At 47.7% G+C, this 25,038-nt stretch overlaps 1 protein-coding gene across 3 annotated transcripts in view; it reads left to right on the forward strand.

The window, feature by feature from the left end:
- GMIP (GEM interacting protein) overlaps nt 1-19,534 on the forward strand; it is a 57,771-nt gene extending 38,237 nt beyond the window's left edge. For all 3 annotated transcript variants that reach the window (XM_034792698.1, XM_034792699.1, XM_034792700.1), the window contains 15 exons: nt 426-536; nt 2,757-2,837; nt 3,491-3,679; nt 4,475-4,612; nt 5,305-5,495; nt 6,868-6,992; nt 8,161-8,247; nt 8,591-8,689; nt 9,268-9,407; nt 9,785-9,973; nt 10,430-10,567; nt 11,189-11,385; nt 12,295-12,583; nt 16,843-16,963; nt 17,567-19,534. In XM_034792698.1, the coding sequence (XP_034648589.1) occupies nt 426-536; nt 2,757-2,837; nt 3,491-3,679; nt 4,475-4,612; nt 5,305-5,495; nt 6,868-6,992; nt 8,161-8,247; nt 8,591-8,689; nt 9,268-9,407; nt 9,785-9,973; nt 10,430-10,567; nt 11,189-11,385; nt 12,295-12,583; nt 16,843-16,963; nt 17,567-18,096 (2,625 nt within the window). In that variant the 3' untranslated portion in view covers nt 18,097-19,534. The remainder of the gene's footprint in view (nt 1-425; nt 537-2,756; nt 2,838-3,490; nt 3,680-4,474; nt 4,613-5,304; nt 5,496-6,867; nt 6,993-8,160; nt 8,248-8,590; nt 8,690-9,267; nt 9,408-9,784; nt 9,974-10,429; nt 10,568-11,188; nt 11,386-12,294; nt 12,584-16,842; nt 16,964-17,566) is intronic.
- The last annotated feature ends 5,504 nt before the right edge of the window (nt 19,535-25,038 follow it).

The raw sequence follows: 25,038 nt of genomic DNA on the forward strand, positions 1-25,038 counted from the left end.
TAGTAGGCAGCTGTGGGTAATCTGCTTCCTATGAAAGTTCATCCTAACTCCTAATAGTTAGAGATTGGTTTAAATCCTGAAGCAGGAGGTTTTATATTCCTTCCAAAAGCTCTATCTAGCATTAACTGTCATAGTTAATAAAGCCCTCAGAGCTGGGACAATTCCCTTTTTCTTCCATATGGTTATAAAGGGAACAACAATTGTTCTATGCAGTAGACAAAGGGATGCATTTTTAATATGTCAAAGGAGTGGAACATAGAATAAAAACTCCCTTTGATGCTGCTTTGTGATGTGCAGTGTGTGTTTGTTAGGGCTGTAATCAACATGGACAACCATTTCATTGCATAATAAGCAAAAGCTCTTTTAACCTGGAGAAGTTGTTGTGACTACGTGGTATTTCCGATGCACACTCTCTGCCTCTCCAGGTCTACATGCCACTCCACCAGCTTTACGCCATGATCCTGGAACATGACATCAAGATTGGGAGTTTAGCCATTGAGACTGCAGGGGCTTTGCAGTTGAGAGAATACTGCCAGGTACTGTATTTCCTGCTTAGGTCAGACAGTTTAATCTCACTGGTTAGCCAAAGGCAGCAGCCAGGGTAGCTCAAGGGCCCATTAATCTTTTGGGAGCTCACCCCTGCAGCGCCTCCTGCTGGTCGTCCAGGGAATTAGCTCTCGCTTGCCACTGGCCCGAGTCCCTCCTGGACCCCAGTGCCCCTTTCAGGCCGGGGTGCTGCCCCCTGGCAGTACCCTCACAGATCTGGGTCTCCCCTGCCCCCCCTCTATCCCCACCTCGCCTCAGTCTATAGCCACTGCCAGTCATCAACTAGCCCCCGTTCACTGGGGCAGACTGCAGTGTAAATGCCACTCATCATAGGCAAGGGGGGTTTGGACCTGCTGCCTCTGCCTACCCTTGGGCTGCCCTCGGCAACCCCAGTACCTTTCTTTGGCCTTTAACAAGGCCTGCAGCCTGGGGGGTTTCTAGGCCGGAGCTCCCCAGCTCCTCTAGCCTTCCCCCAGCCCTGCTCCAGTCTTGGTACCCTGCTTAGCTCCTAGCAGCCAGGCCTATCCCTCTCCACATCTAGAGAGAGAGCATTTGCTCCTGGCCCACTGCCCTCTTATAAGGGTCAGCTGGGCCCTGATTGGGGCATGGCCACATCTGTGGCTGGTTCCCCAATCAGCCGAGGCTTGCTGCTTTTCCTAGCAGCAGCCCTCTCGTTCGAGGAGCAGTGGGCACTGTCCGGGGTTCTCTGCTCGGTGTCCCCGTCAGGTCCCCTTCGTTTGACCCTTTGACCTCACTCTCATCCCTGTTATCTCATTAGTTGTCCCCCGGAATCATTTGGTTTCCAGGTCCTGTGGATCCCCCCTTAGGCTGGGGGAGGTCCTTTAGCAGTGGGTGGGCTTTGCTCTCTCAGAGCTGATTTCAAGCCCTTCCTGGCAGTAGCGGGTGGCCACCCTGCTACAGAGCTAGATGCTCTCTCTGATTTGACTGAGAGAAAAGGGAAGGAAGTCCACACCCAGCTTCTGGGGAAAGGAAGTTACTTCCCAATAGAGCAGCATTCTGGGAGCTTTGGTTTCTGATGTCATAGCCTCAGCTGCCAGAGCTGGTGCTGTCCTCAAACCATGTCTCTCTCCACCTTCCCATGACCAGCATCCATATGGTACCTCAGCTGTCTCGGGTCAACAGTGACGGTGAGAGAGCCAGAAAGACCCCAGCTTGCCTCTCAGGGGCCAGGTGGAATCTGCTGTCCCTTCTTACTAGAGAACTGCACACATGTGATCTGGAGCTGCTGGGAGGCAACACACACAGGGCCTTTACACAGTCCCTTTCCAGAGCAGGACCTCGCCGCGATCCATCCTGCCCATTCTTCCATGCATGTGAAGAGTGTTTCTGCTCTGCTGAACTGGGAGGACCTGTGCAGGGGGATCACATACTATAGCATGGAGCTCCACTCTGCAGGGGTTCCTGGCATATCTGTGTGTAACAGCTCATTGGGAGCTAAATGGGCTGGGAGCATCTGTACCTACTCCATCGTTCCTCTCAATGGTGTGCATGTGCGAGGGAGGGAGAGAGAGACACACACAGTCTGGAACCTAGTCTAGCTTTAGGCTGCAGCTCAGGGTATGTCTGCGCTGCAGTTAAACACCCACAGCCGACCTGTGCCCACTGACTTGGGCTATGGGGCTGTTTAGTTGCGGTGTAGATGTCCAGGCTCAGGCTGGAGCCCCAGCCGGAACGCGTACACCACAATTAAACAGCCCCATATCCCAAGCCCCTGAAGCTCAAGTCAGGTGGCCTGGGCCAGCCATGGGTGTCTAATTCCAGTGTAGACATACCCTGAGTGACTTGGAAGGAGTTTTTCTGCCTCCCCGCTGGTTTGCCCAGTTACTCAGGCCGAGGCAGGGCAGGTGCTACAGACTTTCCCCTCTTGCAATCTTGATGACATGAAGTGACTTGGTTTAATGTAACTCTTTACTGGTGTGGGTATGAAAAGAGGCTGCAGGAGTAGAGGGGTAGGGTTAGCATCCTGACACTGATCCTTAAACAGCTCCAGCCCCAGCCTTTGTAAGACAAAGTGAGGGATCACATTTGGGGCTCAGAAATGTTAATGCCAGAAGAGACCATTGTGACCATTTCATGTGACTTCCTGTCTAACATAGGGCTCTCAGTGGTGTCTGCATCAAGCCCAATAGCTTCTGGCTGAGCTAGAGTATAGCTAAGCTGTTTTCACCTGCACCTTTATTCCCTTGCAGCCTCTCACAGCCAAGAGGAATGAAATTGAGAAGTGGCGGAAAGAATTCAAAGATCAATGGCTAAAGGAACAGAAAAGAATGGTAAGAGACCAAGAGATGGAAAATGGTGAGAGAGCCAGGCCATCTTGACAGCTACAGGCCCAGAACACTGAGAACATGGGGCCTCTCCGAACACGGAGAGAGAAGTGCTAACAGCAGCCTTACTGGGAACCCTTTACCCTGGCCTACACTGCTTTGCGAGGTGGGAGGGTCCCAGAGCTTGGGCTGCAGCCTGACCCCTCACATCTACACTGCAATTCAACATCCCCGTAGGCTAAGCCCCATGACCCTTAGTCAGCTGGCATGGGCCAGCATGGGTGTCTCATTGCAGTAGAGAGATACCCATCCATCTCAATGGGGCACATGTTCTAAAGCCTAATGACTATCATCGTTCATATGTAAATAATTAGTTGGAGGTGTGCAATAAAGATGGTGATGAGTCAGGGCAATGTGGTCAGGAGGAGTGAGAACAGCGGTGGGAGCCAGGAGATGCTGAATTCTAGTCCTACTCCTTGGTATTGTAAGTGACGCTTGCATAGAGTCCTCTCCACAGTCTGATGCTGGCTAGCACTGGCCTTAGAGTAAGTGACACTCGGCACCCACAAAACAGATGCTTTTATGGCTAGCAGACTTGTGGTCCCAGTCTCCTTCCAGTCTGACGATGTGCCCTAAATGCCCTCCTTCTTGGATTCCAGAATGATTCACTGTCATCCTTGCGCAAGTCCCGCCTTCACTACATACAGCGCTGCGAGGAGTTGGAGAAAGCCAAGCTGCTGAGTGCCAAGGCAGAAGATGAGTACCAGAGCATAGCAGCAACCCACCCTGGCAGCGCCAACAAGCAGCTGGAGAAACGGCGCCGCTCTCGTGAGGAGGCACAAGTGAAGGTGATGGGGTTGTATCACTTCTCTCTTATACAGATAACTGAAAACAGACTCAATGAACTAGAAGCCACTTGTAATATTGGACACTAAGTAAAATATTATGAGGCTACTAGGTTTATCCTTTGCTGCTGGGATGTGGGATTGAGCAGGGCTAGGTCTTGAGTTTTCAGGCTTTAATCATTTTGGATATCCTCTGCTCTTTCCCATTTTTGGCACCCACAAAGGCACCTGTGCCCAGAAGAGTTTGGGACCCTGACGTAGCTTGTTCCTCATGTAAAGAGGAATATTCAGTGCTCAGTGGCTTTGCCATGCTGGGCTAGATACCCCTGTAGGCTGAACACCTAGCATTACAACTGAATGTGCTGCAGAGCAACGCAGAATGCTCCAGTGTCACAGACGGGTTTTGAATTCACTAGCCTTATGGAGAGTTTGCAGCCTGTTAGATGACCAAAATTTTTTGAATGCAAAGTTTTGTTTTGTTTAAAAATGGCCTTTTTTCCAAAACAATTTTTTTCATGAAAAATTGTTGATATTACTGAAATTTTTAATGTTTCACAAAAATATTTGTCCCATCTTTGATTTTTTTAAATTATCAACAAAAGTATTGAAAATCAGCACTAAGACTTCATATAAATGCTTAACAAACAAGCCGATAGCCCCATTCAGCTCATCTCCCATTGTGTTCTGTGTTATCACGTGTCACCCCACTCATGGCTGCACTGTGATCACCTGCCCGCAATTTCCAAGGTTCTCCGCCTGGCATTGCTGCTTCTTCATTCTTTATTTTGCTGCACCCAGGTTCAGGAAACAGAAGCTTCTTACAAGATGTGCATCAGTGATGCCAACTCTCGTCGGCAGGAGCTGGAAAAGGTGCGGGAGAGAATTGTCTCCCATATCCGGAAACTCATTTACCAAGGAGATGAGGTGCTGACACGGGTGAGTATGACACTGCTGTGCCACTTGCTCCAGTCTCAGGGATGTCATCATTCAGGATAGAGCCACCTGATCTTTCTCTACTATACAGATAATTAATGTGATGGTTCTCAAGCAATCGGAACCCAGATCACACCCTGAGCATCGCTTTAGTGCTGACTTTGCAAGGATCAGTGGTCCCATACATAGCTATGGTGACCACAAACCTCCTACTGTATCATGGGAGTCTGTGGGACAAGGCTGAATCTGGTGACAGATGATGTGGAGACAAAAACAGAGGCTAGAGAGCAGGCTCAGAGCCAGTGAGCAAAGCTCATCCTGTATATGATTCAGCATAGAGGAGGTGAAGTCCTCTCTTGGCTTGCCCAGAGGAGCCAACACGAGCTTTACCAATGACCGTGACTGAAGTACAGTTCCTATAGCAGCTGGATATGGGGTAGGGGTCTGTGTTTTCACTGGCTAATGGGCTTATATGCAGATTTATTTAAATTAAGTGCAATTCTTTGAGTAATTTCATTAATAAGGTGAAACTAAAATGCTAGGCAGCTATATCAATAAGCAGGAAAGTGTGGCGCCTGGGCAAGAGCCTTGTTTACAAACTGACCTGGGAGCCTGGGGGACACACCTGAGATTCAAGGGAAAGAGAGGGTCACCTAGGCCTAGGGGTGTTTCATGCTTTTTGGGATTTCCATAAGGTCACCTTGAGGATGTTCAAGTTGCAGCAGACTCAGGCAGAGAAGATTCCAGTGGGGTACGAGAACATGACTGAGTACTGCAAGCCCTACAGAATGGGTGAGAAATATCTGGAATTCATTCAGAAGCTGCAGAAGAAAGAGATCCCCATGGAGGTGTTTGAATTTGAAGCATTTATTCCTGCAGGACAGAGGTAAAGAAATGTAGAACCAGAGCTGGTGGCTCTAGGGCTTGAAATGTATAATAAGCTGAATAAAAAGACTCATTTAAAACATTTTACGCTATAAAATCACTTGTGATGCAGCAGGGTTATTAATGCTGAGAAGACATGGAATGGGCTAGTTGATAACTTTGAGAAGTACCACAAGCCAAAGTCCAAAAGGGTCTGGTCTCTCCTTGAGGACGCTGCATAGCTTCCATTAATATTAGCAGAGAACAGACTCCCAAAGATCATTTGGTTTCCTTGTGATGATCAGTAAGTGTTAGGGCCTGACCAAGGATAACTTGGTCCAGCTGTCTGCCCCAAGTCAGGAGTTGTTTCTCCCACTTGTTTAAAGTATTGATCTTCATTATCTCATATGTATGATGTTTGATTTCCAAACTACCCGTATTTATATATTTCCTGTAGACCGAAAATATGAGGGAAATTATATTAAACTTAGTTATATTGAAATTAATGGTCAGCAGGTTTATAACAAACCTAAGGAAGTACTTCACACAATGCACCATCAACCTGCAGAGCTCATTGCTGGGGATAGTGTGGAAGCCAAAAATATAACTATGTTCAAAACAGAATTAGATAAGTTCAGGGAGGACAGGTCCATCTATGGCTATTAGCCAAGATTGTCAGGGATGCAATCCATGCTCTGGTGTCCCTAAATCTCTGACTGCCAGAAGCTGGGACTGGACAACAGGGGACAGATCACTCAGTAATTGCCTTGTTCTCTTCGTTCCCTCACAAGCATCTGCCACCGGCCACTATCAGAAGATAGGATACTGGGCTAGATGGACCATTGCTCTGACCCAGTGTGGCCATTCTTATGTTCTTAGTATTGACTGTCAATCTGGTGTGCACTTGCCCTAGGCTTCTTTGAAAAGTCCAGCCTACAACTAACTGTAAACTCCCTGAGGCGAGGACCTGGTCATCTTATATGTCTCTAAAGCACCATGTACATCTATGGGGCAATAATATTTGAACTAATGAAAGACAATTTTAAAAACAAAACACAAATGCCCCCTTCTTGTGTATTTCATTTGAAGCATTGTTGTAGTCATGGTGGTCCCAGACCTGAATAAGTCTGTGTTGCTCAAAAGCTTGTCTCTTTCACAAAACGAAGTTGGTTGAATAAAAAATATTTCCTCATCTACCTTGTTTCTCTGTGCCTTGCATAATGACAGGTTTCAGAGTAGCAGCCGTGTTAGTCTGTATCCGCAAAAAGTCTGTATCCTGTATCCGAAGAAGTGGGCTGTAGTCCACGAAAGCTTATGCTCTAATAAATTTGTTAGTCTCTAAGGTGCCACAAGTACTCCTGTTCTTCTTGTTTCTCTGTGTATTTCATTCTCAGGTCTCCTCCTAGTGGCAGAAAAAGGAATGCAGTGCAATACTCCTGCATCTCATCCTTTGCAGCTGATCTGAGCACCTACGCAGAAGATGCATCAGGAAAGCAGTTTTCCACAAACAGTGAACAAAGTAGGTTTAATTTAACAAGGAAAAGTTAACTCTCTGGTATGTCACTGCTGCTTGATTCATATATGTATGTAGCCAAGAGTAGCAAGGAGAGGTTAGGTTATTAATAACCTCTGGAGTCAGAGCCCAGGACTTTCTCCAGACTGGGACTGTGTGTGGTTTGGCTGCTGCAATTTTATAGAAAGGGATTCAGGTTCATGAAAATTTGTTCCCTGATTGAATCAGAAAAATTTACTTTTATCTCACAAAGTGTCAGGTTTTATTCACTCCCCATCCACATGCATCTTAGACAAGAGGTGTGTTCCAAAAGGAAAAAAGTCAGCTGTGAAAGTCATTCTGAGCTTTAACCAGGAGATGCTGTCATGGATAAAGCAGGTGTAGTCTATTTGCATGGTACATAAGCCTTACAGCATTTTAATAAAGGTACAAATAAGCTGGTTCATGCCCTAATGCGCTGGAAGCTCTTGTTTCATCTCCTGGTGTGTGACCTGAAATGGAGATTTTTTTCTGAAACTTTGTTGTTTCTCTGTCCTGTGGAAATATTTACAAATTTTCTGGCAGTCTGGGGACTGGGGACATCCTGTGTACCCTCAAACCCCTTTACTTGCAGCATCACTTTTATAACCCCATGTTTTGATTTAACCCCATGCTTGACTATCCTGTATATGAAAACCACCTTAGAATGGGCTGTGACGGGGAGTGCAGCCTGTATGCACTTTCTTGTTATTCCTACAGCTCAGTCCCTTGAATGGTATAGTGTATTCTCAAGTTTTACATCCTTTTTCCACAGAGCATCGCATGTCATTGCAGGTTTAACACCCCTTTCACCATCTTACAATTTCTCTCAAAGACATTTTGGAAATCATCTCACTGCAGTAGAAAATAATTGTCATTAAACTTTTCTGGTACAAAAGGACATTTCCTAAAGGTCTTTAAAAAGCATGGCATGATTCAGCAAAAATGCCTCCAGATTGCTCTTTGGATTATCAGGCTCTCATCGTGCTTGTGTGTTTCTGTTTTAAAAGATATTAGCAGAAAGGTCAGTTGTTTTGAGGCATTGTCAGTAAGAGTAAAGAACCCAGCAGATGAGCATGGGTTCATTTAGCAACTTCTGCTGAGACATTAGTCAGTGTGTTGGGATGATCCGTCTCATTTATTTTGCCTTTTACAGGTGCAAACAAATCCTTCTACAGTGACACAGAAAGCCTGGGTGGGAGCTGCGAATCCCGGTCCCTGGACTCTCCCACCTCTAGCCCAGGTGAGAATCATAGAATATCAGGGTTGGAAGGGACCTCAAGAGGTCATCTAGTCCAACCCCCTGCTCAAAGCAGGACCAATTCCCAGCTAAATCATCCCAGCCAGGGCTTTGTCAAGCTGGGCCTTAAAAACCTCCAAGGAAGGAGACTCCACCACCTCCCTAGGTAACGCATTCCAGTGTTTCAAAGAATGGCACTTTCTGCCTAATGTTCATACTAACAAAAAACTTCAATAGAAATTAAACATGGATTTGGAGCTTTTTAAATTTTTTCTATAATGTGCAATACATAAATAAAGTACATCTTGTATTTTGTATAATGTAAAACCTTCCTCCTTGTCTCCAGGGCACCAAAGTAGGAAGTTGCTAAAAGCTTCATCCACAGGCACCATGTCCTCCTCGGATGATTTTGAAGAGAGAGATTCATGTCAAATATATGAAAATGGTGAGCAATAAAGAAATCTGCGTGACTGATAAAAAGAAACAGTAGGAGAGCATCCTGTGTCTCTTGTGCTCCCCCATTCTGTTATGCTTATGAAAGGGAGCTTTCCATACACCCACCATACAGCTCTGCTGATGCCCCTCAATTTGGACCTGCAGCTCCCCGCATTGCTATTCCATCTTTGGGTTCCCCACCCAACATACACAGCTTTGCTGATGCTCCTCAATCCCAAATCACAGGCCCCTGCTATTCCAAACCTGGGCTCCCCCCAGCAGCTCTGTTGAAGTCCCTCCCAATCCACAACCCCCAATGGTATTCCAGCCCTGAACCTCAGTATACTAGTGCTACTGCTGCTCAGTTATGACTGGCAGCAATGTCCCAAATTCTAATTCAGGCCCCTCCCGTTCAGCCAATAACCACCAGTCATTATGTTGAGAACCTCTTATCATCTCAAATAGATAGTGCTACAAGAGATCTGCCCAGCTGTCTAGAGAAATGGGCTGCTAATTCTTTTGCATTTCTAGATGGCATGAGTGACTTTTAGTAATGTCTCCTTGTTATTTATATGGTTGCTGCACCAGAAAATGGATCATCCCAGTGTCAGTTTAAGAACATATCTCTGTCGAGTGCAGCACAGACCCACCGGCTGCGGAAATTGCGGGGTCCGTCCAAGTGCAGGGAGTGTGAAACCTTTATGGTCAGTGGCACCGAGTGTGAAGAGGTGAGAGCTCAGAACACCCTGGACTGTAGATAACCAGCTCCCCCTGGCCCCTGTGTGAGGTATTTCACTGCAGGCATGTCCCCCCTGCAAAACTATGTGAATGGGCCTTTCTTTGTGAGGCCAATAATTCAGTGCATGACCATCTCCCTGTCCCTCACCCAGGCTGCTCTGTCATAACAGCTGAGGAAAGGGAGGCAAAGGGGAACGTATCTCCCACTGAGGCGCTTCTGCAGAGAGATATGGAACAGTGAATGGAGGGAACAGGAGAAGGGAGAGCCTGTGATGTGCCCCAGGGGGAGACACTTTCCCCAGCTTCTGGAGTTGTCCTTGCTGAACTGTAATTAATGCCTAACTGCAATATCGTCCTACCATTGCAGTGCTACCTGACCTGCCACAGGAAGTGCCTGGAGAACCTCCTGATCACCTGCGGCCACAAGAAGCTCCCCAGCCGAGTGCCCCTCTTTGGCATCGACTTCACACAGGTCCCTCGGGATTTCCCGGAAGAGGTTCCGTTCATAGTTGTGAAATGCACCTCAGAAATCGAGGCACGTGCCCTCGGAGTGCAGGTGAGCAGCCCTGGGGTAGAGTCCAGCACAGGGCCTGGTCCTGCTCCTGCTGGGGACCAGGATTACGCTCCCTTGGACTTTGACAGGAACCACATTAGGCCCTTACTTGGTAACTTTTGTCTCAAGGCACTTCACAAAGGGGGTTTCCCCAGTGAACCATTGACGGTGGCCAGGGCAGCTGACACAGGTCACCTGGCATCAAGACAGACTAATTAAAATTCTCTCTAGTTTCCTCTAGCTCTGGTATTTTTAATATCCCATCATGGAGGTAGCTGGGTATGAGTCTCTGCACATCACCCTTTGTTTCCTGTCCACAGAGGAAAAGACACAATGTCACATTCCTTCTTGGCCTTAGCTGCAGAAATTAAGCTGTCCTGTTAGTTCCTGGCCCCCACCCCACTCTTCTCAGATTCTCTAACCAGGATCCCTTGACCTTTCCCCATTTCAACAATGCAGGGGATCTATCGGATAAGTGGAGCCAAGGCCCGGGTGGAGAAGCTCTGCCAGGCATTTGAAAACGGGAGGGAGCTGGTGGAGCTCTCAGAACATTCTCCTCATGACATCACTGGCGTCCTGAAGCATTTCCTGAAGGAGGTGGGTAGCAAATCCCCAGGAGGAACCAGGATCAGTCTCTGGTCCTGGCTACTTGCAGTCTCCTGGCTTCAGTTTCTGGTGCATCTCTGAGAGGATGGCAACCCCTATTCCTGGCTTGCTCTTAGCTGGGTTTTTGAGGCACTGGGATGTGTTGATGTCTGTTTGTTTACTGTAGAATTAGGGATTAATTCCAGGCACTGATCTCCTAACTTCCACCTTCTCTGGTGCCATGGGAGTGACTGGGAAGATGGTCACTGTGAAGTCCCCTGACCCCACCAGGGCTCATGGCTTGCAGTGATAAAGGGCAGATGAGACCCAATGCTTCCCTGAGCAGTAGCAGGCCTGGGTTATTCCTGAGATTCCCAATATTAATTTCATGTGAACGGCAATTCTGGCGAGGCCTGGGGCTTCTCTGCAGGACCTAGAAGTTCATGTGAAATCAGGGAGCCAATCACTAGCCTGCACATGATGGGGATAAGAGTTGGTATGAGCCTGGGAACATGCGGCTGAAGGTGGGCCAGGACTGCGAGGCCACTGACACCAGCAAAGTCCTTCATGGGACTTCCCCACAGCATCAAATAGGCAGGCTGCAGTAACACAATCTCCCTCATCTCACCACAGCTGTCAGGGCCAGTGCTCCTGTATGAGCTCTACGATGAATTAATCGCGCTTGCCAAGGACCTGCAGAAACCTGGGGAAGGGAAGAGAGACAGCTCAGGGTTCTCAGCAGATCCCATTCAAAGCATGAAGGACTTGCTGAGCAAACTGCCTGGGACTAACTACAACACCCTGCGACACCTCATTGCACATCTGTACAGGTGACGGGGACAAGTGGCTGGCTTGCTGATTAGTGTCACCTGGATGGGGAGGGGGTCTATTAGATTGCTGCAGAGATCTCGCTCCCCAGAGGAGCATCTGGCACAGTGGCAGGTCAGTACCAGAAGAAGCTCTTAGAACACATCTACACTTGGAGTTGGTATAATTTCCAGCTTGAGAAAACAGACGCGAGCTAGCTGTCCTGGAGGTAGCATGCTAAAAATAGCATGTAGCCACAGCAGCGCAAGTGGTGGGAGGGGCCAGCTGCCCCAAGGATGCGTGTGGCATTGCTGGCTCAGGACAGCTAGCCTCTCCTGCCATTTGCACTACTGCTCACACTGCCACAGCCCCACATTCTGTGTCTAGCACACTGACTCGAGAGTTGGGAATTACACCCTCAGCTCGAAGTGCAGACATGTCTGTAGCCTCCTTCGCTAGCAAAAGGGACAGCCATGAGGAGGGAAAAGCCCATTCAGAAGAAAGGTGAGACTCTCGCAGCTCCCAACAAGGGAGAAGGAAAAAGCCCTGGTCCCAGATAAGCTGTCTGGTCGCTCCTTAACTGATGGCGCTTCACAGTTAAACCAGGTGCAGAGCCAGAATCCCCATTAGGGCAATGGGAGACATGGGCCTGTGGCCCCAAGCTCCTTTCATCCAGCGCTGACCAAGCATCTTCCCTTAGAGCTGGACTTTTCACCCAGCTCAGAGCAGTTTCCTGGGTCTCAGTGGAGTCTGAGCGTTGGAAACCAGAACCTTGTCCACCTCCCTCACACATCCAGTTCCTGCCAGGGTCAGGATGTATATCTGTACCAGGAAATGGTGCCATCAGCTCCCCCACTAACCGCCCATTCCATCCCTCCCACGCGCTGCAATGGGGCTGAGAGGCCCCTAACTATGATGTTTTCCTTTCCCAGGGTGGCTCAGAGATACGAAGAGAACAAGATGTCTCCCAACAACCTGGGGATAATCTTTGGGCCAACGCTGATCCGGCCCGGCTCAGGGTGCGATGTCTCCATGTCATGCCTTGTAGACTCTGGGTACCAGGCCCAGATTGTGGAGTTTCTCATTCTGAGCTACGAGAAGGTCTTTGGGATGGATGACTTGCCTCCATCTTTGTATGAAAACACTTCGCAAGAAGCCTTGGCAGAGAAGGACAAAGAGGAGAAGCAGAGCACTGAGAAAGCCCAGGGTGTGACCACAGAGGTACAGCTCGGAGACACTGAGCTGGGCCCTGTGACCCTGTTATAGTCACAGGGAGTTGGATTAGCAAGGAAAACAGGATCTTACAGAAAGTGAAGCCACTTGGCATCCATGGGTTATTCAGAGAGCAAAGAGCAGATGGGCAACTCCTGTGGAATGGGAGAACTGGAAGAAATTCCAAGCTACAGATCCCTCAGCAGCTCCCCAGACAGCTCTGAAGGATGTTTTGCTGCACATTTTAAAGAGTCCGATTCCTACAGAAAAGACGTGGGTTTCTCCAGACTACGTTACTCAGGACGTTGCTGTGTCTCTCAGTAGAAAGTTTTACAGCTCATGGAATAGATGATGGTATAAATAGAGAAGGATACAGCAGGATCCCCAGCCCAGACCTGCTGGGCTTGCCTCCCTCTGAGGCGTAGTTCAGCTGTGGCTAGATAGGCTACCAAGTATCGGGGGTAGCCGTATCTACAAAAACAACAAGGAGTCCAGTGGCACCTATAAATCTGTTAGTCTTTAAGGTGCCACCGGACTCCTTGTTGTTTTTGTAGATACAGACTAACACGGCTACCCCAGATACTTGGTAGCCTAACAGATTTATAGGTGCCACCGGCCTCCTTGTTGTTTTTGCTAGATAGGCTGTGTTTCTGTGCTGCTGAGTGCTAACACCTCTCCAGCCCTCCCCATCTGCCCGACACTTCTCTCACAATAATGCCTAACACCCTTCCTCTTCAAACCACTTTAAAACTTGAGGTAATTGGCAATACCTCCTGGGAGCTATGTCAGGGGTGTTACCCACATTTTATAGCTGAATTACCTGAGGCAGAGACAGGGAAAGTGACTTTCCCAAGGTCACAGGGGGAGTCGAAGCGTGAATGATCAGTATCTGTCTCCCCGTCCTGTGTACAGGCCACCAAGAAGGAAGGGGCGTGGGGAGAAGAGCGAGAGAGTGCGTGTGGCTTTGTTTTCTTAATAGTCACGTTCATGTCTGCTGGGCAGTGGTACTGCTTTCCCCATGGTTCCTAGTCACTGAGGCCTAAGGGAATTATAGGGACTGTGATCCCAGCTGAAAGCAGATATTAATCTGAAAGTGCACCTGACTTCCATTCCCCATATGGAAAAGTCCAATATAATTTAATAGAGGTGAAGCTAATAGGGCTTTATAAAAACCTACTGAATATAATAGGCCATGATCCCCTTTCCATAGTTTGGAGGGGTTTTATTTTAAACCATCTGTCACAGGGTCACTCACCACACTGGTGCCTCCTGCTGGCCATTTTGGGAATTAGCTCTGGTCAGTGGGTGTGCCCTCCGGTGGTGGTGGCTCTCCTGTCCTTGTCTCCTCCTGCAGACCCACTACAGTTCCAATCTCTCCACCTCTGCTTTGTGGCACAGCCCTCCGGCTGTGTCATAATCCAGGTTCCCCCTTCCAGGGGATTCCTTCTGCAACAGTCTAGCCGCTCCTCGCAGCGGCTTGGCAGTCCGTAGCCTGGCCGCTTCTTCAGCAGTGAGTGGCGGGGAGGAAGGGAGGGACCCAGGCCCACCCACTATTCTGGGTCCTAGCCCAGGGACCCTGTAAATAACAGCTTCCCGCTGCCCCTCCTTTCTTTCTCCACCAGTCTGTCTCAAGTCCCTGGGCCACTTCCCCACAGCCCCAGCACCTTCGGCTCCTGCCTCTGGCTCCTTCACCCTCTTCCCAGGGCCTTGGGCCTGCAAGTCCTAGCAGCCCTGTTCACAGTACTAGTTTCTCCAGCCCTCTAGGAAGCCAATCCCCTCGCTTGGGCTTCCTGCAGCAGACTCTCTTGCTCTGGCCTACGGCTTCCTTTTATATGGGCTGGCTGGGCCCTGATTGGCTGGTCCAGCCATGCAGCCACCGCCCGAATTGGCTGTTTCCTTGTAGCCCTTCAGGCTGGGTTTTAACCCTATCATGGCCAGTGCGGGGCAGATGCCCTGTCACACCATCCTATATAATTCTACAGCAGGGATGGTTACTAAATTCTACAGGACACAAGTCAGATATCAGGAATGGCAATATACAAAAACCTGTGGGAGAACACTTCAACCTCCCTGGCCACACAATAGCAGATGTAAAGGTTGCCATCTTACAGCAAAAAAACTTCAGGACCAGACTCCAAAGAGAAACTGCTGAGCTCCAGTTCATTTGCAAATTTGACACCATCAGATCAGGATTAAACAAAGACTGTGAATGGCTATCCAACTACAGAAACAGTTTCTCCTCCCTTGGTGTTCACACCTCAACTGCTAGCAGAGCACCTCACCCTCCCTGATTGAACTAACCTCGTTATCTCCACACTGATATATACCTGCCTCTAGAGATTTCCATTACTTGCATCTGAAGAAGTGAGGTTCTTACCCACGAAAGCTTATGCTCCCAATACTTCTGTTAGTCTCAAAGGTGCCACAGGACCCCCTGTTGCTTTTTACAGATTCAGACTAACACGGCTATCCCTCTGATACTTGACACCATGCAAGGCACTGCATTTAGCCGTATGGAATGGAAATCTATCAACCTCATGAAGAAACTTGCACAAATACAGACAGATATCATCTTCCTTTCCAAATGCAAACAGATGGACATCATACCAAATGGACTGAAGGTGAAAAATCCATTGCTATCTACATACTGCACAGACCACAGTGAGAGATTATGCCATACGTTATCAAAGAAACTGAGGAACCACCTGATCAGCATCCTATACAGCAAACAGAAAAACATCAAGAAAGAGCTCTCCAACCTGGAGACTCTCATAAATAACCAACCCTCCACACAAACGGACTTTACTAAAATAAGACAGGAGATCTACATTAAACACTTCACCTCTCTACAAAGGAAAAAGGACCGTAAGCTGTCTAAAATCCTACCTGCCACATGGGGCCACAACAGGGGTACCCCTAACTCACCCAGCAATATCGTCAATTTATCCAGCTACACACTCAACCCAGCAGAAGAGTCTGTCCTATCTCGGGGACTCTCCTTTTGCCCCAGCACCCCCACGGACATGATACAGTTCTGTGGTGATCTGGAAGCCTACTTTCGCCGCCTCCGACTCAAAGAATACTTTCATGATAACNTATGCTCCCAATACTTCTGTTAGTCTCAAAGGTGCCACAGGACCCTCTGTTGCTTTTTATAAATTCTACAGGAAAGGTCAAAAATTATTTGGGGGGAGGGGGGGAATTAAGTTCTATAGGAGTTCTCAATATAATAATAAAACCAAATTGTGAAGATTTTGATAAATCCCTGAACAAATTCCCACTGACTTCCATGGGGAATTGGGCTCATAAGAGCAATGATGTTCAGGCCCCACTGTAGCAGCCATCTCAGGCTCAATCTAATAGTAATTACTTTGCTGTAATTAATGGTTATGTTTCTGTTGCTTCCCCCCACTTTGTCCGTCTGCACAAGGACCGGCAAAGGAATCACTGAGTGAGGCTACAGCATGACAGATAATGTGGCTGCTGCCCCTTAATGCTGCGCATCATGACCTGCAGAGTGAACCAGGGAGGTGACATGAATTTAGTGCCATTTTCATAATCAGTTCTTCACCAAGCTTTTAATTGGATCATTCCTGATTTATATCGAGCATAAGGAACAGGTGGCTCTAAATAATGGGGCTGTGCTTCCATGCAGGGTTTTCTGAAGGTGCCATAAACCCAGAGAATGAACCTGATCTCCCCACAACTCCAAGGCAGAATTACCGCCCCTTCATTCTAAAAGGGTCTGTTTTAATAGTGTGTAGGATACATGGATGTAAACCTTAGCACAGGTCTCATTTATCCTGCCAGAAAGCAACCCCTGCTCCTGAGGTGCCTTTTGTGGCAGGCAGCATGATTCATAGGGCGGAGCACTGAATTGGCACTTGGAACACCTGGGTTCTGTTGTCGGCTCTGACCAGTTGTGTGACCTTGGGCAAATCACCTCCCCCCACTGTTTCACCTCACAGCCTTTCTCTAGTTACATTCTTCAGGGCAGGACTGTCCCGCACTCTGTGTCTGTGTAGCACCCAGTAAAACGGGGTCCTAGCCCCAGCTCTAAGAGGCCTCTCCCTCTCTTGCTGAGCCTGCCAGTTTTAGCACTGTGGTTTTGCACTGGGCAAGCTGAAATGGAGATCAATATATTTTCACCATTAGCCGATTATCTTTGTTCCCTTGGCTACTGCAGCACTCAGGGAACTGCATATCGTAATTAATCTGAAAGGAGAGCCCTGTCGAAACAGGTTCACAGTCCTGGCTTTTTCCTACAGAGTTTCTCCTTCAAGCATGATTCAAGTGAGCTCTACGTGTCTGATAAGTCATCTTCCAGTGAAGCCATCAATGAGCTGACAATGGAGGGAGCCCACAGTACCCTGAGCACAGATCCCCTAGGTAAATGTCAAGCAGGGGCACATGGTCATGGAGCAGGTTTTGGGTTGGCTTGATCTGTGTTTACTGAACTTTCACAGCTTCTGTGTCTGCCTGTCTCTGCATGTGTCCCTGTGTATGGGGTAAGGCATGGCATCACCCTGCCACTTTCCTCCATCTAGGCAGCCCACTCCATCACAGCCACCGGGCTAGCATGCCATTAGGTTTCAGTGTATGATGAGCCCTTCTCAGGAAGGGGTTTTCCTTCACTCCTCACAAGCCCTGCTGCTAGAGGCCGGGAGGCCTACACTTACCCACCAGAGTCGATTCTCTAAGGTTTTGTAGGCAGGATTCACAGACTTGAAAACGCAGCGCCTGATCTCCCCTCACTTGTGCCCGTTTCACACCATGTCTCTCCTCACTTGTCACCATTTACACCAGCATTAAGAGAGACGGCTCAGTCCCCAGCACTGAACAGGGGACTGGCCTCCACTTGTGTGTTTGTACAGGGATTTGTACTCGTCCAATTTGTCACATTAGCTAGGCCGCACGCTCCAGGCCAGTGGTGGGCAACCTGTGGCTGAGGGGGAACCGCCTTTTAAAATAACTCTCTAATGTTTTGTTCAGATTTGAATAGAAATGATGGCTCTGAGCTGGACGACCCTGAGGAATCAGTGCACGAAAAGCCAGATCCAGATTCTGATTCAGTTCTAGGGACGCAACCCAGGGGGTACTTCAGCCGGCAGCCTGTGAAGTATCCTCGACCGGCACAGGCCAAAATGAGGCCAATCATTCACAAACCTTCCAGCTTGTCCTTGATGGCTGCTGCTCTGTCAAGCCCTCTGATGGAGTCTGATGCAGAAGGCAATCCTACAGACTGCAGCCCTTTGACGAAGGAAGTCCAGGAGAAGAAAGGCAGCAGCAGGAGTAGCTCACCAGAGTCCAGCACACTGCAGCGACGTTCTGGAGGAAAACAGCAACTCAGACATTTTGAGATTACCCAGGAAACTGCCAGGATCGTCTCCAAGTTTCAAACCAACAACACTTCCACAGGGTCCCCTCAAGTTTCTCTGGAAAGGACAAGCATAGACTGCACTGAACCCGAACCAAACCCTGACCTGGGGACACCATCCCAGGAAAACCTTTGTGAACAATGAGGAGTGCACTGCTGGAAAGTGAGATAGGCCTGCCTGCTGAATGGTGGGGACTAGAGTGACCAGATGTCCCGATTTCATAGGGACAGTCCTGATTTTTGGGTCTTTTTCTTATATAGGCTCCTATTACCCCCCACCCCAAACCCCTGTCCTGATTTTTCACACTTGCTTTTTGCTCACCCTAGCAGGGACAGAGAAGGGGATGAGATGAGGACCCAATCCCAGCATCTCTGTTAGGGATGGAGCTTGCAGGAAAGACCTCTGCTATGAATTATCAGGAGGCTGTGGGTCAGCCCAGAATTTGCTTTTTTTACTGTTTAGCAAACTCCAAGAGAGCATTCAGAAATAAGTCCAGAAGCTCTGTTCATGGAAAGCAAACATCTGCGACTGGTGCCAGGAGTTTTTCTGCAAGGGATGGGTTCAGTGTGATACACAGCTTAGCACAGTGTGAGGCAGTACAGAGAGAGCACAGTTACTTGGCTGTGGACACCTAGGCAGAGAGGAAATGACTGTAAAGATCAGGCCACTGGAGGAAATACTCACAAATGGTCACTTTATTGAACCTACAGACTGATTTGTTTAATTCACGGCATCCCTCATTTTTCAGCACAAATCCAGTGAAGCAGTGTATATTGACATGGTTTGGGGCTTCCACTGCTGCAATTTCTATTTTCTATAAACAGATAAAATCATGTGTCTTTTAGGAAGGAGACGAGATTGTGCCAACCAGTGAGCAGCCTCAGTGTGTTACTTTATCTTAATTCCATCTCTCTGCTTTTCCAACAGACCCCTCACTCTCTAGCATCTCTAACTGTTGTGTCACAAACATAATCCCTTGAACCCATTACAGAAGGGCACATTTTCACTAATCCAAAGCAAGACTAGTCTGTATTTTGGTGGTTCTCAACATCTTCCATATCAGGATCACACTAAGACACCCCCACATGCACAGTGATATTCACCATGGAGCCCTATTCTGATGGTGTCAGAACCAAACTAAGTCCATGTGACTTTTGTCTGAGTAAAAATCTCAAGATTAGGACCCAGATGATACATGAATATTATGTAATGAGCTAACACTGATCTACGTGAAATAAGATGATGAGTAGCTACTTGGGGTGATTTATTGTAATAGGGTGCATACTGTGATCCACTGATATGGATTTTCTTGGTTTCTGGTTATGCACAGGGTGAAATTCACACCGTGCAGAGGGCAGTGCAAGGACTAGCCACCCATTTAAGCTACTTTTGCATAGGGGTGAATTTCTCCAATAGTGAGCAGCTGTTGAGCTACTCGTGTCTGAACCAGGAAGCCATAGGCCAGGGGTGGCCAACCTGTGGCTCCGGAGCCACATGCGGCTCTTCAGAAGTGAATATGCTGCTCCTTGTATAGGCACCAACTCCAGGGCTGGAGCTACGGGCACCAACTTTCCAATGTGCCGGGGGGTGCTCACTGCTCAACCCCCGACTCTGCCACACGCTTTGCCCCCACTCCACCCCCTCCCCTGAGCCTGCCGTGCCCTCGCTCCTCCCCAGAGCCTCCTGCACCCCATGAAACAGCTGATCAGGAGGTGGGGGGGAGGAATGGGGAAGTGCTGATCGAGGGGGCTGCCGATGGGTGGGAGGTGCTGGGAGCTGTGTGGGGGGGAGCTGATGTGGGGCTGCTGACGTATTACTGTGGCTCTTTGGCAACGTACATTGGTAAATTCTGTCTCCTTCTCAGGTTCAGGTTGGCCACCCCAGCCATAGGCAAATGGTTAACGCTAATATTACATCTCTCCAAGTCTGCTCAACATCTCTCTTTTTCTTCTGATAAAGTTGGCCACCTTCTTTTTTCTCTTAACCCACCCCTGATCTTTTTGTTTGTTCCTGTTTCTTAACAAGATCCTAAAAGAAACGCTAAGGATTTACTCACAGCAGTTGTAGAGCTTGGGCCAGAAAATGGGGGAAATCACCCACTCACTCCACATCGTGCCTCAAAAGATGTGTATTTAATGTTAATATGTTGCTTTGTATTCTTGAATATTAAATTATCTTTTAATAAAATTCATTTCCGTAGTAAGTGTTAGGGAGCTTTATTACAAGTTCATTGTGTCCTGCTTGTTTGTTAAATGAGCATTTTGTGAAATCCCTGGCTGGACGTTTGTTGGCCTGTTGTCATTATGTGGTATGTGCCAACAGTGCCCTCAACCCTTTATAAGACAAAAATTAAAGACAATTTCTATGCTGAAGAGCTCACCATCTAAGGGACTGACCCAGATAAGTCAAGATGCTCTGCAAGAGCCGGAAGAGGAAGGTAACCAAGATTTTCCTTTCTTGCCTCACCTTTGAATTGAATTTTACAGGATCAGGTGCTCCCTCCACAGCCCTCCTAGACCATCGCCCTGAGAGCAAGAGGCTAAATCTAACAGTCTGAGCTATGATCCCCTGTGTGACACATCCAGGCTGCGATCAGGCTGCACCTTATGAATTCTGTACTTTGCAAATCTGTCAAATAGATTCCAGTAAACAAGAGCCACAAGGCAGCTCACATCTGCCCAGACAATTTTTTGATCTAACAATATTTAAACACATTAAACCCCATTTTAATTGTGGTAGGATTTAAATCCAGAAAATATGCCACTGAGCGAATTTTTACATGGACTCTGTGGAACAGCTCTTCGGCCACTGTACATTGTCATCACTGTATGACAATTAACTCCATCTAAGAACCTTCCCTCATGTGTCCACCAGATGGCACCCAAGAGTCTACATGACCATTTGACTGATAGTGATCTATGTCCCTGCAGCAAATGTCTATGCTGCTCTGAACAAATGCCGCCTTTCTACTGCACTACTTCATACCGACTTCCTAACACACACAGCCCTTCTGACTGTTTATTTTTAACAAATTAAATGATTTGATTTTGCACTTTCCATTCTAGGATCTGAAAGTACTTTGCAAAGGCAGGTCAGTATAATTTAATCCATTTTACAGATGAGTAAACTGAGGCACGCCCAAATGCTAGACCCAGGAAGATAAGCCATCTCACCAGACTCCCTGACAGTAATACAGACAATTCCCTAGACTCCTATTACAGATTTTGACGATTCACTCTCTCTGGGAACATGGGAATTGCCAGACCAGGAGTCCAACCATAGGCGCCGACTGTGTGGGGGCTCTGGGGCTGGAGCACCCACGGAAGGCTTACCTCCGCCTCCTCTGTGAGCACACCACCGCGTCCTGCTTCTCCCCCCACTCACTCCCAGCACTTGTGCCGTGAAACAGCTGATTCGCGGGACAGGGAGGGAGGAGGGGGAACGTGGTGCGCAGGGGGAAGAGGTGGGGCCGGGGCCGGGATTTGGGGAAGGGATCCAATAGGGGCAGGGAGGGGGCAGAGTTAGGGTGGGGACTTTGGGGATGGGGTTGGAATGGGGGCAGGGCCAGGGGCGGGGAAAGGGTGGGGTCGGGGCGGGGCCAGGGGTGGAGAAAGGGGCGGGGGGCACGGGCACCCACCGGCACTGGAGAAAGTTGGCGCTTATGAGTCCAACTAGACAAGTATCGCATATCTGTCAGTAGCCAACACCAGCTGCTTCAGAGGGAAGTGCAGGAACCCTTCAGGAGTCAGCGATGGGATAACCTACCCCCAGGGAAAGTACCCTCTTGACAGAGAGATGTCGAGGCTCCTGCCCTGAAAAAGGAGGCTTTATAGCCCTTCCACAAGTCTTGGTTATTTTTAATCCATGCTATAATGCTGGTTATTCTTGTTATCCCTGTAAATGTCCAAGATTTTCCTTATATGCAGTGTTGTTGTAGCTGTGTTGGTCCCAGGACATTAGGAGACATCGTTCTCCCACTACAAGAAAGGGACCAAGTGACCTTCTCCGTTGGATCATATGAACAGGAACCATAAACTCCCTAAACATTAAATCTCACCAAATGAGGGTCAATCCATCCTCATCATCATATCCACTCATTATACTCCATACCCGAACACAACCACTCTATGAACTTCATACCCTCATATCTCAATGTCTGTACTTTGACCCATCAACCTTTTACCCCCAATCGGGGATATTGCAGATTATGTATTCCTCATGCCACCTGATTTTAAGCTAAACTTTGCACCCTCGATAATCTGTGTTATTCCCTGATAACCAGAAACTTCTATGCTCAAACTCTGTTCACTATTTTTTTTTAACATCTTAATAAATTTTTTAAATCTTTTATTGGACCAACTTCTGTTAGTGAGAGAGACAAGCTTTCAAGTTACACAGAGCTCTTCCTCAGGTCTGGAAAAGGCACTCAATGTCACAGCTAAGTACAAGGCTGAACAGATAGTCTAGCATAACTAGCTGGCACATATTCTTAAGGGATCAACCTTTTCCTTAGTCCTGCTAAACTCTTGACCTCAATATATCATGTGGCAGTGAGTTCCACACGTTACTTGGGCATTGTGTGAAAAAGCATATGCTACTGGAGCTGATGCATATGCTACTCCTTGTAGGGGAGGCTTTGAAGCCTTTGCCTAATTGAAACTGTATGATTTCTGCCATCCAGCTATACCCTCTGCTTTTCCTTCAGGCATTCCAATCAATATAAAAATGCTGCTTGGGAAAATGTGCTCACTGTTCTCTAGTAAATCCACATTACTCATTGCTTTCTGCAGGGCGGGTATTTATTCGGTGTAATACATGTCAGGGCTATCTTTCCATCCTGGGCTCCAGCACTGACAAGCCTCTCATACGTGGAGGGAGAATCCGTCAATGTGGATGGATGGTCAGGCAAATCTTTCCCACTTGTGATGGGTTTGCTGCGTGCCTTAGAGAAACATTTAAAAGGCTATTCACTCTGTGATGTTTTAAATTTTCCCAGTTAGCATCCCTGGAGATGCAGTCAGTTCTTATTGTGATGTATCTATGATATGAATCCCCAAACAAATGTCTTTGTTCCCTGTCTGATCAAATTACAGGAATAAAGGGAAATGACTCCTAAGAACATAAGACTGGCCACACTGGGTCAGATCAATGGTCCATTTAGCTCAGTATTCTGTCTTGTGACAATGCTGGTGCCAGATGCTTCAGAGGGAATGAACAGGACTCCATGCCATGTCACCTAGTCCCAGTTTCTGGCGGTCACGAGCTAAGGAAATCCAGAGCATGGGGTTGCATCCCTGACTATCTTGGCTAATAGCCATTGATGGACCAACCCTCCCTGAACTTATCTAATTATTTTTTTAACCCAGTTATATTTTTGACTTTCACAACATTCCCTGGCAATGAGTTCCACAGGTTGACTATGCATTGTGTGAACTAGTACTTCCTTTTGTTTGTTTTAAACCTTCTGGTTCTTGTGCTATGTGAAGGGGTAAATAAACCTTCCTTATTCACTTTCTCCACACCATTCATGATTTTCCTCAAGGTTGCATGAAGTTCAAGAATGGAGATCACAAACAAAAGCCCAGAGGAGCTGATTGTCTCTTGGCCTTTGGGGCAAAAATCCAGCTCATCTGTGTTTCTTCCTTATTCAGTGTAACCAAGAAACAAGCCGCAAATGACCCATGACAGATGCAGTGGAATGAAGAGTAGCAGTGTGTATATTTTAGGGATGCTGCAGGGATCTCTAGGCTTTGATTCCATGGGGACAAATTAATCTAAATTCAAGGTTTCCATCTTAAATCATTAATCACAAAAAACGATCCAGCCCAAATTCCCCCACTATCCAGCTGCCAAAAATGTGAAGCATCTAAATCGGTATTTTGCCTCTTCTCCCTGTGGGGTGCGAAGAAGAGTGGTCGTTCCAGTCCCATCCCCCACAGCATTACTCTGAGCTAACAAACCAGAAGATTAGGGCATTAATTGCAATAGCCTTTTCAGCACCAAAGGCAGCCTGAAGATGCTGTGCATTCCCCCTCTACTGCCAGCTGCAGGCCACATAATTTAAACCAGTTAGCAGTAATCACTGCCACATGCCGGCGTTTTCTTCATATTCTCCTCTCACAGTATGAGTCACTCAGTTTAAATATGTTGCTACAGAGAAGGGTTTTCTAATTAAACTTAGCTGCCTCTCGCTGGGGATCTGAGAGGGTCTGAACACAGTTGGACAGACTCCCAGACAGAAAGAGGGGTCCAAAATCATTCTAGCTAATCTATCCATCCATCCCTGTCATTGTGGTATCTAAGTGCTTGTATTTTTAGTGTTAGGCCTCCTTGACTGTGGATACTGACCCAGCCATGTGACATTGACCCAGGTCAGGTGACTGAGTCCAAACAACACATTTCCATCTTCCACAGCTTTCTGGTGAGTCACACTTTTATTGCAACCCAGCAGAGACTGGGGAGAGAAGGCAGAGTATGTGATTTCCTTTCCTTTGAGACTGAGGCCTATCCTCTGCCTTGATTTACCTCTCACAGGAATTCAGCAGAGGCTGTGAGAGGCTCTTATTCTGCCACTGCTTTTGAAATGAAGTGATGGAAAATCCAGGCTGAGTCCGATATCGCAGGCACCATTTCCTAGCAGAGAGATTGAACTCGCTAGGGAACAGCGTCCTGAGGGTGGTGTTGGAAGCCTCTTCCCTAGGGTGGTGGAGTTCTGATTAAGGCAAGAAGATTTTTGTCTTTTCTAACCACCTTATTTTTTTAAACATATTACATAACACAGCAATGTCAGCCTGCTGTCAGCTGCAGGCACCATTGTCTCCTCTCCTCTACCTCAGATGCTTCCCTCAGAAAATGAAAGATGCCTTTGCCGCCAACTATCTCACACAACAGTGTCAGCTACTGCACGCAGTGAGTCATTTGAAACTTAGACTAGCCAAAACCCTGGTGAACGGTCTTCAGAGAACAGACCAAGCTCAAATTCCTATGGTGATAAAGTGTTTTGAGATCCACTGCTGAAAAGAGTTGTATAAAAACTAGGATATTGTTGGTTGTGGTGGTTTTGTGTTGACTGGTTTTGGTTTTTTT

The sequence above is a fragment of the Trachemys scripta genome, chromosome 16 (genome assembly GCF_013100865.1).
Source record: "Trachemys scripta elegans isolate TJP31775 chromosome 16, CAS_Tse_1.0, whole genome shotgun sequence".
NCBI classification, from domain to species: domain Eukaryota; kingdom Metazoa; phylum Chordata; order Testudines; family Emydidae; genus Trachemys; species Trachemys scripta.